This window comes from Cinclus cinclus, chromosome 11 (assembly GCF_963662255.1).
Source record: "Cinclus cinclus chromosome 11, bCinCin1.1, whole genome shotgun sequence".
Taxonomy (NCBI): domain Eukaryota; kingdom Metazoa; phylum Chordata; class Aves; order Passeriformes; family Cinclidae; genus Cinclus; species Cinclus cinclus.
Window position 1 is genome coordinate 6,565,226 of NC_085056.1, and position 12,504 is coordinate 6,577,729.

General features: G+C 48.9%; 1 protein-coding gene across 1 annotated transcript; it reads left to right on the forward strand.

Annotated features, from left to right (window-relative positions):
* Positions 1-1,375: 1,375 nt before the first annotated feature.
* Positions 1,376-9,431, forward strand: CETP (cholesteryl ester transfer protein). Its single transcript, XM_062500138.1, has 16 exons — positions 1,376-1,523; positions 2,466-2,580; positions 3,331-3,465; positions 3,936-4,006; positions 4,432-4,519; positions 4,637-4,706; positions 4,977-5,037; positions 5,628-5,719; positions 5,950-6,129; positions 6,541-6,591; positions 6,930-7,097; positions 8,456-8,523; positions 8,640-8,682; positions 8,769-8,838; positions 9,175-9,260; positions 9,357-9,431. Exons 1-16 carry the CDS (start codon positions 1,376-1,378, stop codon positions 9,429-9,431), a joined length of 1,521 nt encoding a protein of 506 aa, XP_062356122.1.
* The last annotated feature ends 3,073 nt before the right edge of the window (positions 9,432-12,504 follow it).

A 12,504-nucleotide genomic window follows, 5' to 3' on the forward strand; every position in this document is an offset into this window, starting at 1 on the left:
GAAATCCTCTTGAATTCCAATCCTTTAGTAACATGGCTATGCTCTGTGCAGCTGCCCTGGGAAGAGCTGTCCTGGCCAGGGCAGCGGGGATGCTGAGGCAGCTGAGATGATGCCATGTGGGAGCGCTGCTGCTCCAGCACCTGCTGTCTTTTTGTACATGGTGTTTCCAACAATTAGCTGCTCATTTTTAAAGCACTTTGGGTTGGCAGCAGGCAGTCCGTCCATGGCCATCACGCTGCTCTCCTGGAGAAGCCTGGAGGAAGCTGCAGATGCTCTGCTTCCCTGGGGTCAGTGACCGGGAGTGCCTCCCTCCTGCGGGGTACCCGAGGCCATTCACTTTCTCAACTCAGGAAGAAAACAGCACGACAGGGTGGGGGCTGCTGGACAGCAGGGACCCCGTGGGAAATGTGCTCAGAAATGTGCTCACCCTGCCCAGGAGGGATATCTGCCAGGGAGAAAAGGGATGCTGGCACTTTGTCTCACTCAGGCCATTGGGGCTGTTCCTGCAGCACTGCCAAGTTCTCACCTGTCCTTCTCCTTTCTGGCAAAAGGGAGCTGTTGTGAACCTCCTTGCTGAAACAACCTCACTCTGTTTTGTGCTGGAGGTTGTTTTGGGGTTGGGATGGGCCCTGCAGCACGGCGGAGGTACAGGAGGACAGTGGCATACAGGGCACAAGGAGTGGGTGTGAACTTGGGTCTCTGGATGTTCCCCAAAGAGCAGCTGAGAGTCTGGGTGCATGAAAAGCTCTGCCTTAGCGGGATGGTGGCAAATCAGACCGCTCATAAACACAGACAGGAGGCAAAAAGCATCCCAGTCCTGTGGCCATGGAGCTTTCTAGGGATGTGGGTTCTCCCAGTGCTAGCAGGGAACACTCCCTTCCCAGGATTGTGCCTCAGTTTCCCCACAGTGTATATAAAATCAGTGGAAGGGGGAGCAGTGAATGATACAGGTACCTTTCAAACAGGGCTTTTCTGGGGAATTACTGTGGGAATACAGAATATTTCTGCACGAAGGAAAAATGATGAAGTGGCTTGAGGCAGCACGTGAGGCTGCTCCCTTGACTTTATCCTCTTCTGCTCTCCATTCCCCTCCAGCTTTTTCCACCCCCCTGGTGTGTGCATGTCCTGAGTTAAAGCAGTCTTGGCAGGAGCACCAAACCCTGCAGCACAAGTCCTTCTGAGGGAGGAAGGCAACATGCAGTATGAATGGTGTCAAGGAAGCTATAGGAAGATTAGGAAATGTGTGATGAGTTTTGATAAGTGGAGGAAGCAGGTCATGTCCTGCTTCAAGTGGGCTCTGCTGGGGGTATGAAAGCAGGCTCTGCCTCCGTCAAGAACCACTTGGTCTCGTCAGCACCCTCTGCTCTGTCTGAGGATGTGCTGGGCTGGCAGGATGATGCTGGGGACCTTCAGCATCTTGCTAATGTTTGTCCACGCAGCAGCAGCAGCCTGTGACTTTGGGCCCTTCCCCTACAGAGCCACAGGGATCGTCTGCAGGATGACCAAGCCCGCGGCATTGCTGTGTAAGTGCCTGCTCCTTGGGGCTGTGTCTGCCCCTCTCTGACACAAATTAGTGACAGGTCATCCGAGTGAGGGGGCTTCTTGCTTCTCTGTCTCTTGTGTAAACACCTGCCTGGGAGCACAGGTTAAAGCCTGAACAGGCAAAGGAGCTTGAAAATTGTCTCCAGCCCCTCTCCTCAGCCCAAGGATTTAGTACTGCTCCTGTTGGGGCTTGGCATGATGAAAGAGCTTGAACAAATGTGTGTTTGGTTTCTTCCTTCATTGCAATCTCATCTCTTGGGGTCGTTATGCAGAAGGGGGGGGAAACAGCTTTTCTCCTGCTGTGGGCTTCTTTGTAAGGATTTGGGAGATTTGCAGGTGGGGGGAGAACTTAATTCTTCTGTAGAGAGTGGGAACAGCTCTGTCCTGTCCCATCCCACAGTGGTACATGAAGAGAAAGATGGATTCATGAACCAACAGCGGGTATTTCTGGAAGGAAAAAGTCCTGTACAAGCACGTGCCCGAGGCTGTAATGTGCTGTCTAATGTTAAGAAAATGGGCACGGAAACTTTTTCAGAAATTTTTCTTTGTAGATCTATGAGCTGACTGCAATACAAGTAAGCAGCAACAAAGCAAAGCACTGGGGTAAAGTCAACAGCTTGTGTGGTATAAGGATGATTTTGACCTTTCCAAAATCTGTTCCTGAGGTGTGTGAAAGCTGGCCACAGCTCCCACTGGTGGCTGTCGAGCCACACGTGATGTTGTCCCTTGTTGCCATCAGATGGGACAGTGAGGGATTTTTAATTTTTTAAATTTACTCTGAAACTACTTCCAGTGCTTCCTGAATCTAATGGAAACGCCTCAGATAAAAGCCTTTGGTAGTGCTTTAATCCAGAGTGCAGGTCTGGCTTTGCAGCCAGGAGAGACTGCAGTTTGACATCTCTGCCCTTTTCTTCCACTTACAGTGAACCAGGAAACGGCCCAGGTCATTCAAGCAGCTTTCAGAAATGCCAAATTCCCAAACATCACTGGGGAAAGGTCCATGCGCCTCCTGGGCCGGGTGGCTTATGGGCTGAGCAAGTGAGTATGTCTGTGTCTCTGTGCCAGGGGAGGGGACAGGGGAGAGAGGGGAGCAGAAACTGGCCTTGGAAGGAGCTTTGAGCCAGCAATTCCTGGAGAAAGCAAAGGTCTGCTCTGGGGCAGACACAGTTTTGGATCTAAGCTTCACAGACCATTTGCATGTTAAGGTTTAGGCTCCTAATAAGTTATTTATTTTTGCAACTGAGCGGGCAGCCAGCAAGGCAGGGTGTAGAGCTCATTTCTGACAGTGGGGATGGGGAGCCTGTGACCACTGATGACAGGTGATGCCCAAGGCACATTGAGAGACAGAGGGGACCCATCCTGTGCTGCTAGGGCCACCCCTGTCAGCAGGATGTCACTTGGCTGTGCTTTGTGACAAACCAGACTGGCTGCTGCTGTGTTATTTACTTTTATTTTGGGACCACAAATTCAGTGGTATACTCACAGAACAGACTTCCTGCCATGACCACCCCTGCACAGAGTACTGCAATAAAACAGGGTTGCACTGTTTCACGTTTCCTGTTTAAAGCGTTCCACAGCCTTGTAGCCAAACATTGAACAGTGCACCAAGGCTGAGCAAAAGCATCACTGTCACTGTGCTTGTACCTGGCCTTGGGATTTGCAAAAGCTCCCGAGTCTGGCACTGGCACAGGTTCCTCAGGGATCCCATTCTTCAGGAATAAACCTGTCCTGCCCAGTCACAGCAAACAGCTCTGGCTTGGGAGCAAACTGTGTTTCTGTTGTTTCTAGCATCCAAGTCAATGATTTGTCCATCGAGAGGAGTGAGGTGGAGCTCAAGGAGGACAGTGTCATTCACATTTCCATTAAAAACGTGACAGCCTTTTTCAAAGGGACCCTGACCTATGGCTATGCTGGAGCTTGGTTGTAAGTACCTGGGGCTGGGAGCTGGGGGCTGCTGAGCACCACAGCCCAGCTCCTGCTGCTGCCTGTGGGACTGGCCTGTGACAAAGTGAGGGGCCTGAGCCCCTCAGCCTCTCTGGCAATGACTGCATTGATTGCTGCCTGAGACAGGGTTTTGTACTCCAGCAGTGCTTCTGAGCCTCATCTTGCTTTCTGACTTCCTGTTCTCAATCTTGCATGGCAAGATCAGATGGCCAAAGCATACGAGTTGACTCCTTCTCTCCCCTTTGTTGCTCGGTGAACTCTAAGTGAATAAAAGGGGCAGCAGTTTGCAATGATTAAAAGCCAGAGTAACTGAGATGGGCTGTGGTGTGCTGGGGGTTTGTCCATTGCAGTGCAAGGCCAGGTGTGAGTGCTATTATAAAATCCACATCTGGCAGGGAAGACCTGCTCCTGGCACAGGTTCCTAAATGTTCTCTCTTCTGCCATTGCAGCTTGCAGCTTTTTCATTCAGTTGATTTTGAAATTGAGTCTTCCATTGACCTCCAGCTAAATATCAATCTGAGTAAGTATGCTGCAACACCCAAACTTTTTGCAGCAGGACTTAATTCCGCCCCCCCCCCCCCCCCCCCCCCGGGTTTTTGGGTTGCATGTACTGTTCAGATTCTCCTGGGTCATGTTAGGGGTTAGCTGGGTCTCTGCAGGAGTGAGGGCAGCTGGCAGGTATCCAGATGAAGAAGGGTGCCTGGTAGACCAGCTCAGCTGGATCTGAGAGCAGAAACCATCCAGATGCAAGGTAGCCCCATCTGCCCTGACCTGGCAGGGTCTGGAATCTTTTGGGTACATCCCCTGGGAGATGTGGGGAGCCCTGGCTGGCCCTCTGCAGTCACGCCCTGCTCCAAGCCTGCAGTGTTTGCAAAGTGCACTCTTCCTTCTCATCTCAGTGACGAACTAGCTATTATTTTTTATTTTTCCTTTTGTCCCATACAGTGTGCCAAAAGCACCAAGTGGCTCCTGATGCCTCAGACTGCTACCTGACTTTCCACAAACTCACACTTCACCTCCAAGGAGACAAGCAGTGAGTCTGACCCCTTTCAAAATCGAGATTTATTGTCCCCCTGCTGGTCCCCAGATGCCACCTATCCAAATGTGGAGACCAAAGGTGGTCTTTGACTGTGCTCCCTGTCTTACACAGACCTGGCTGGCTGAAGCAGCTCTTCACAGATTTCATCTCCTTCACCCTGAAGCTGGTCCTCAAGAGGGAGGTAAGATCAGCCTGTGGACTGAGGAAAGCTCTGTAGCTTTATATGCCACACACTTTTCTTGCCCACAGGACAGTAGCAGTGTAATGTTAGTGTTATTGAATCCACAATAAAAAAGCAGCCTGGACAAAGTGAGAGGTGTTGCTGACCCTGAGGCTGCTGGACTCTGAGATCTAGGGACTGTTGGTCAATGAGACTCAGCTCTCAGCTCTGCTCTACAATCCAAAATTCTACCCCTTCCCCTAATTTTTCTCCCCTCTTTTCCTCGTGTAGGTGTGCAAGGAAATAAATGCTGTTGCTCAGACACTGACAAATTTTGTACTTGATTTAGCAGGTAAATTTCTTGGGTGTCTTTGCTTTCTTTTTTATGTGCTGGTTTCAATGTTTGTGCCCCAGCAGAGTAGTAGCCACATCCTTAAAAAAATATGTATGGGATCCCAAGCCCTCAGCAGCAAAATAAATCTTAATAATATTATGTTTGGATTTTTCTGCATCAGATTGATCTTTTAGGGTGATTACACAGTTTCAAAGACATTTCAACTCATAAGGAATTTCTCCTTCAGTAAGTACTGATCAGCTGTGCAGGATGCTGTAGGACCAATGTTAGCTAGAACAGGAGCATACACTGCAGTATTGGGGATGAGATCATACAGCATCTGGAGATTTTCCCAGTCCCAAATATCAGGGAAAAGGAGTTTAATGTAGAACTGTGGAATGTAAAATTATCCCGATTTCCCTGTGAAAAAGACTAATTGAGCTGTAGCAGGATCAGTGCTGGCATCCAAAGGAATGGGAACCTTTTTCCCACCCCTGTGTTCTTTCCTATCATCTGTCACCCCCTGCACCAAGCCCTAAAAACAACTGGCACAAGCTCTGCAAAAGGTCCTATTTCTGGTGTGAGGTTTTTGTGTTTTCTTCCTGCAGCCAAATTTGTCCGAGATAAAGACATCATGGTCGATATCTCCCTTGCATCAGATCCCGTCATAAAAGCAAACTACATAGAATCCCATCACACGGTAAAGTAACCCAGGCTGCTCAGACACCAAATGTTTTCTGGCCATGGTGTGTCCTGGAGGGCTTGGAGGGGCTGGTTTTGTGAGGCTGTGGCACTGCAGCCTGGCTGATGCCAACCTGCTCCCTGCTGTGTCCAGGCTTTGCTTTGCCTTGCCATGGTAAGGCAGGTGTTGGCTTGTTGTCCTGCCTCCCTGCTGCTCGCTGTGGCCAATGCACTTGTTTCCCTTCACAGGGCCTTGTCCTGTACAAGAACACCTCCAGTGTGCTCAGTGACTCAGTGTTCTCCCCATCACTGCTGACCGAGTCCCGAATGCTCTACTTCTGGCTGTCTGAGCACAGCCTCAGCTCCCTGGCTGCTGCAGCTTTCTTAGATGGGCGACTGGTGCTCCACCTCAGAGGGGAGAAATTGCAGGTGATTCCCAGAGGGGTACCCTCCTTACCTCATACATCATACTTTAGGGAGAAGGTGAAAAATTCAATAAATACCGTATTTTGGTGAGAGCTGGTTTCTGCAGAAGAATGAAATCTCCAGCCAGTCACTACATGTGATCCTGGAGTTGGTGCCTTCTTATCAAGAGTGTGCTCCCAGGCAGTGTTATTCCTTGGAGGGATAACAGCAGCTGATAGAAAATTTGTCTGCTGAATTATAAAGGGATGTGGTTTTTCTGGGGGATCACTGAGATGGAAAAAAGGGGAGCTCAGCCATGACCTGCACTGGGCACAGGCTCCACCTCAGTGCTTTGGCCTGTCCAGCCTGCACCAGGGGAAAATCATAACCTTGTCTTTTGTTTTTCCACAATCTGTTTCTGGTTTGTTTCTGAAGGAGCTGCTTGAGATAGAAGACACAGAAGTGCAGAAGAAGGCACTGCAGAGGGTAACTTTTTGTCCTATTCAGAGCATTGCATGCCAAATGAGGAAATTTCAAATGGATTCTGTTGCATTGTAATTTGGGTCCTTATTTTGACAATCTGAGTCTTGGGTGGGCCAGGTAGAGAATATGAGGAGCTGATGGAGAAGCACTTGTGCTTTGCAAGGAGGATTTCTCCAACTTCTATGCTGGCACAGTCTCCCTGAAACCTGATTGAGTTATTTGGCGTGTGTGAAAGGAGGAAGAACAAGCAACTGGAAAAGGAATTCAGCTCTGTGACATGTTGGCACGAAATTGGTATGGAAAAAGCCTGATTACTCATTTGTTACTCCTTACTGGACTAGATTTTTCAAGGCACCTCCTACAATGACTCTGTGGCCAAGGTGTGGAGTCTCACCCAGCCCCAGATTTCTCTTCAGCCTGAAGGGACAGTCGTGAGGTCCTTGGTAGCAGTGGAGGTCAGCATCCTTCTGGCAGGAGAAGAACCCCTGGTGGCTCTATACATGGAGAAGGTCAGTCCTTGCACCCCCTGGCTGTGAAACCCTTGGGACAGGCTCTGTCACAAGTCAGGACCTTTCCTCGTGTGCAGGGACAGCAATGGCAGGGAGCCCTTTGGGAAGGGTGGGTGGCTAAACCATGGAAGATGGAGAAGGCAAATCAGTTTGTTTTAACAGTCCCATCTGTTCCTTAGACATTTGGGGCTGGGAATGATGACAGTGACCATGTTGGCTCAATGCCCCCTCAGCTGGGCCAACCCATTGTCAGTGTACAAGGTGGTCAAAGCAGCAGAAAGCTCTGAGCTTCCATTAACATTTACCTCACATAGGGTAGTGCCAGTGAGATATTTAGGAGAGAATGAAGACACCATGGGGATGTATTTATTTTGAACTCTCCATGTACCCAAATTCTAGCTCAGGTCCCCACTTAGAGTACACCTGGATCAGAAATGGAGATAGAGCTCTGAAGAATGTGAAGCTCAAAATACAATCTTTTCCCCTATATGTGCCTGTATGAAAGGTCCTGCTTAAACTGTGTTTCACCCTAAACTGCTTTATAGTGAATCTAAGGAAGCAGGGAAAAAAAAAAGGCCAACAGCTTTCCTGTCGTGGTTAACATCACAGGAAAGCAGAATGTTAGTCCAGTTTTGCAGCTGTGGTCTGAGACAGACACAAAACCAACACCAGTCCTTGCCTGAGGGTTGGGCACACTCATTTTAAAAGGTTAAACCACAGCTGAGAATAATTCCCTCAGAAAGTATCCTGTGTTAGCAGTGTGTTAAAGGAAATGCCTATAGCTGTTTCTTATGCCCCACGTGGTATCTTGAAATACATTTCAAGGATTGCAGAAGCACTGGATTAGAGGTGGTCCCCAAAACTCTGTCTCCTAGGATGAGATCAGCTCCTGGTTGTGACCTGCAACTGCATCACAAAATGTTTCTCTTAAATGAATGTTTATATGCAAGAAAATGAGCCTAAGCAGTCAGAATTCAGTGATTGCTTTCTTTTTTTAATTTGGTTTATATTGGATTGACTACCTGTGGCATCCCTGGCTGCCTTGAGACTGTTCTCTCTACATCCAGTCAGATGTAGAGATGGAGATCATTGAGAAACAACACCCTACATAGCCATTTCCATCCTTATGCAGGATTTACAAAATAGCAAAAGTTCAGTGGATGAGCCACCCTTGAGCCCCAGAGACTGAGGCTGTGGGCATGAGGAGTGGAGGAGGAAAATGCTGGCCTTCTCCAGCAATACCTGGAGGTAAAGCCAAAAGGATGTTGAACTCTGGCTCCTAGAAAACAACCCAAAATATCCAAATGGAGCTCCTTGCTAAAGGGTATGCCTGAACCCTGCTGCTCTTTTCTCTGCAGGAAGTCACTGTCACTATCCAAGCTATTTATGCAGAAAAGAAACTCATTTTGCAGCCTGTGGACTCCAGGTTGGTGCTGTGCTCTTTTGAGAGTTGCTTCTTTTGTTCCATGTTTAAGAGCAGCACAAAAAGATCTCTGCAGCATTTAGTGACTTTTCTTCCCATTTTTTTCCCTTTCCCTTCAGTGTAGAGATTAAAGTGTTTAAATGCACAGCTGATCCAAGTGGGGTAAGTCTTACAACAAGTATTCTCTAAGCCATTTGAGGTTAACAATGTCTTTTAAAGCATTTTTGTATGAATTTTCTGGTTTTCAGGAGGACCCAGCCATACAAAGCTTCCTGCAGGATAGGATCTTGGTTGCTGGTATTCCAGAAGTAACTTCAAGTGAGTTTTCATCTGGGGACATGCCAGCCTGCTCCATGAATTGTCTAACATCTAATCTCCTAAAACTGGGCACTGAAAAAAAAAACCATCAATAATACTGTCAACTGGGAAAGTGGTGGGGGGGCAATCACATTAATGTTTGAAATTCTGCTGGCTACACTTGGAGATTGAGGATCCCTGTATAAATGGCTGGGAGAAAGAAAAAGTGAGTTTTCTGTCAGGCTGAGGGGCTGTGGGGCATTGAGGCACAATTAGCTCTTGGCAACAGGCAGCACATGATGAGCAGCAAGCCAGGATGAACATCCCTGTAACTGGATGGGTTTGCTGATTCCACAGGCATTGGATCAACTCTGACTTCACTGATGAACAGCAAAGGGCTTGATCTCTTTGATATCATAAATCCTGAGATCATCACCAGAAAGGTAAGCAGAACTCAGAACTACCTGGCTCTCAAAGCCCTCTTGGGATTGTGGCATGAACTAATGTATAACATTTTCTGTTCTCTCCCCACTTTCTAGGGATATGCAATTGTGCAGCTTGACTTTGGCTTCCCGAGTCATGTCCTTCTTAATTTTCTTGAGAAAAGTTTGTAGAGTTCATCCCTTCACAGAGGAGCACAGGAGCTTGTGTATAACCAGAAAAATTGTCTGAACCAATTAAAAGATGAGCTGCTTTAAATCAGTTTTGATTGAATTTTATTTCCTTTTCCCCAGAAATGTTCTAGGCTCTATGCAACTGTGCTTCCATGGAGCCTTTCTTCTGCAAAGATTTTGAAGTCTGCACCTCAATCAATGTTGCTTTTTCAGGATCTGCAAAGGGCTTGTGTTCTTAGAAATCAGGGCTGGGCTCTCAAAGTGCACAGGCTTTGTGTTATCAGTCTCAGGAGACAGCAGAAATAGGTTTTGCCACTTTTTGGCATCTCTGTTGTTACATTTTGGAAATACAGCGCCTTTCGTGTTCATCCTGGGTTTCACTTCTGCCAAGAGCCTCCTGATTTTGACAGAATCTAGCAAATCAAATTATATCACCAAACTCCAAGTAAGCTCAGAACTAGTAATGCTAAAGGACCTGGATATGACTGAAAAAAAGGTAAACAGGATGTGAATTTGCAGTGCAGTACAATAACAGATCTTGTGCCCAGGGTAATTTCTTTACAGACCCAAAAAGTTCTGTGTAAAGCTCCAAACTGATGATGGCCATGTTGTTGAGAAAGTGACAGCAAAGATGAGAAAATCAATGAAAATTATAAGGAAACCAAAGAGATTATAAGATAAACTTTAAGTATCTAGCCAAGGAAGCAGTTGCTTTTCCTTCCTATTACAGTGCTAATACTTTATCTCAAGTGGCTCAGTTATTTTCCTGTTCCAGTTCATGCTTCTGTTTTTGGTTGTTGTTGTTGTCTTTTCACTTGGAGGAGATCTTGGGTGAGAAATCCAGCACCTCTAATGGTGATCACATTAATAAAGATAGAGATTATGTTCTCTTCCAGCACAGAGGAGTATAAAAACACTAAACTTGGCCCCAGAAAGGCTGGTAGCAGGATGGGTTCAGTTTCCTGAGCTCCTTGAGCGTGGTGGTTGCCCCCTCTGCATTGCCATGGATATAAGCAGAGTCCCTCTGACCTGCTTCTCTCTCATCCACAGCACCAGAGGCCCTTCCTTTTTCCATGTGGCTGCTGGGATGAGCATCACTTCAGTGGCCCTGGTACCCAGGCTGGTGGGGGAGGAGGCTGGAGGGGCCTCAGAGGCTCCATGGCAGCCAAGGGAGGTCTGACCTAGCTGGGACAGCAGGAGCCAAGGGCTACAGGTGTGATGCTGGGGTGTGACTGGCTGGGTCCTGGAAGAAGCCCTGTTATATTGGGCAGTTTCTACCTCCTTTCTCACCCTGTTCCCATCGCTGCCTCTGCCAGCTATTTCAGTGCCAGCTCCTTCACTGCCAGCTAAAGGCTTGTCCGTGCTGCCTCCTGCTCTAAAGCCAGCAGTGCTCAGGTGATGTTTTCACTCCCTGCATGGCAATGTCTGCTGAGGACCATGGGGACCTGACTTCCATCAAGCCACAGTCCTCTGGTTGTTTTAAATGACATCCCACTAGTGTGGTGAGCATTAATAAAAAGGAAATGGCAGGAAAAAAGCACCCTTTGTCTGCCATGGAGGTGCCTTGCCCCGCTGAGGGCTATTCAGTGGGGACTGGACTGGGCTGTCCTTCCATGGGGGCAAAGGAGGGCTGGGGAATGATCTAGAGCAGAAGTTGGAGGAGGAGCAGCTGATGGAATGGGGAGGATTCAGCCCGGACAAAAAGAGGCTTAGGGAGAAGGACCTTGCCACTCTACAAGTCTCTGGAAGGAGGGTGGTGCCAGCTGGGGCTCTGTCTGTCTTTTTTCCCAGGTAAGGAGTGACAGAACAAGAGGAGGCTGCCTGAGGTTACAAAAGGGAACATTTAGGTTGGATATTAGGGAAAATGCCTTCAGCAGAAGGGGGAACAGGCTGCGCAGGGTAGAGGTGAAATCACCATCCCTCGTGCTGCTCCAAAGGTGTGTGGACGTGGCACCTGGGCACACCTGACCTGCGGATATGGACCCAGCAGTGCCCCATGCGTGAGCTCGACGATGCCGGAGCTCTTTACCGAAGGAAATGATTCCGGGGGGGAGCAGTACCACCTCCGCTGCCTCCCCGAGGTCCCGACCCGGCTGTCCCCATCCCTGGGGCCCGCCGCTCCCCCCTCCCCAGCCCGGCTCCGCAGCCCCACGTGCTTTCCCGGCAGAGCCGCTCCGCCGCTTTCGCTTTCGGGCGCTGCCGCTGTCCCGGGCTGGCCGGAGCGGGACGGAACGGGGCTGGGTGAGCGCGGCCGAGCGGGGACATCGCGATGGGCATCCCGGGGAGGGACGGGGCTGCCATTCGTGCTGGGAACCCCACGAGGGTCTGGGGGCTCTTAGATGCTCGTGCTTTACGCGAATAGCCGGGATAGAGAAGGGAGTCGTGAGCGCTAGAAAACACCTTCAAGGTGTCTGAATTCAAACTTTAGGCGAGCAGGTGACTTGTGCTCCCAGGCACAGAGCTGGGCTAGGAGGTGGCGAAGTGGGGCAGAGCCTGGCAGGTGTCACCATCGCCCCCTCCATCCGCTCCCGGTTCTCCCAAGCTCCCCTCACTCGCTGCACCGTGCTCAAGGCAGGACTGGCAGAGTCAGTGTTTGTCCAGAGACACGTGTGTTGTTGGATCTGGGTATCTTTTTTTCTCCGATGAGTGAATTATGGGACAGCACAGCGTGCCATCTTGCCTTCTCTGGGACTCGGCTGCAGGCTCCGTCTGGTTTTCCAATGTAGCTTCTCAGCCCTTAGGAGAAATATTAATAACATTTATTTTTTTGTCGCGTCCCATCCGATTAGATCTGGAGCTGCGTACACAGCTCTGTCTAGAAATGGGATCTTTTCTCTACTTACTCACATCTGCTACATTATCACTTAAACCTTGTCCTTACTGCAAAAGAAAAACAATTTGTTTTTTCTTCTTAGATATAATGGAAGAGGTAATTAAATATCTCCCTGTGTGCCAGAATAATTAGATTTATGCATGTAAATAGAAATATTCCCATTGCAAGTGCCTTAACCAAGTCAGAGTTTACGCCATGATGGGTGTTTACCCCGGGTCCCATTTCTTTGGACTGTTCCTC

Coding starts and splice junctions, on each gene's coding strand:
- CETP (XM_062500138.1), top strand. CDS start 1,376: ATGTGCTGGGCTGGCAGGATGATGCTGGGGACCTTCAGCATCTTGCTA. Junction 4,520..4,636: donor CACCTCCAAGGAGACAAGCA/GTGAGTCTGACC, acceptor TGTCTTACACAG/ACCTGGCTGGCTGAAGCAGC. Junction 8,524..8,639: donor TTGCAGCCTGTGGACTCCAG/GTTGGTGCTGTG, acceptor CTTTCCCTTCAG/TGTAGAGATTAAAGTGTTTA.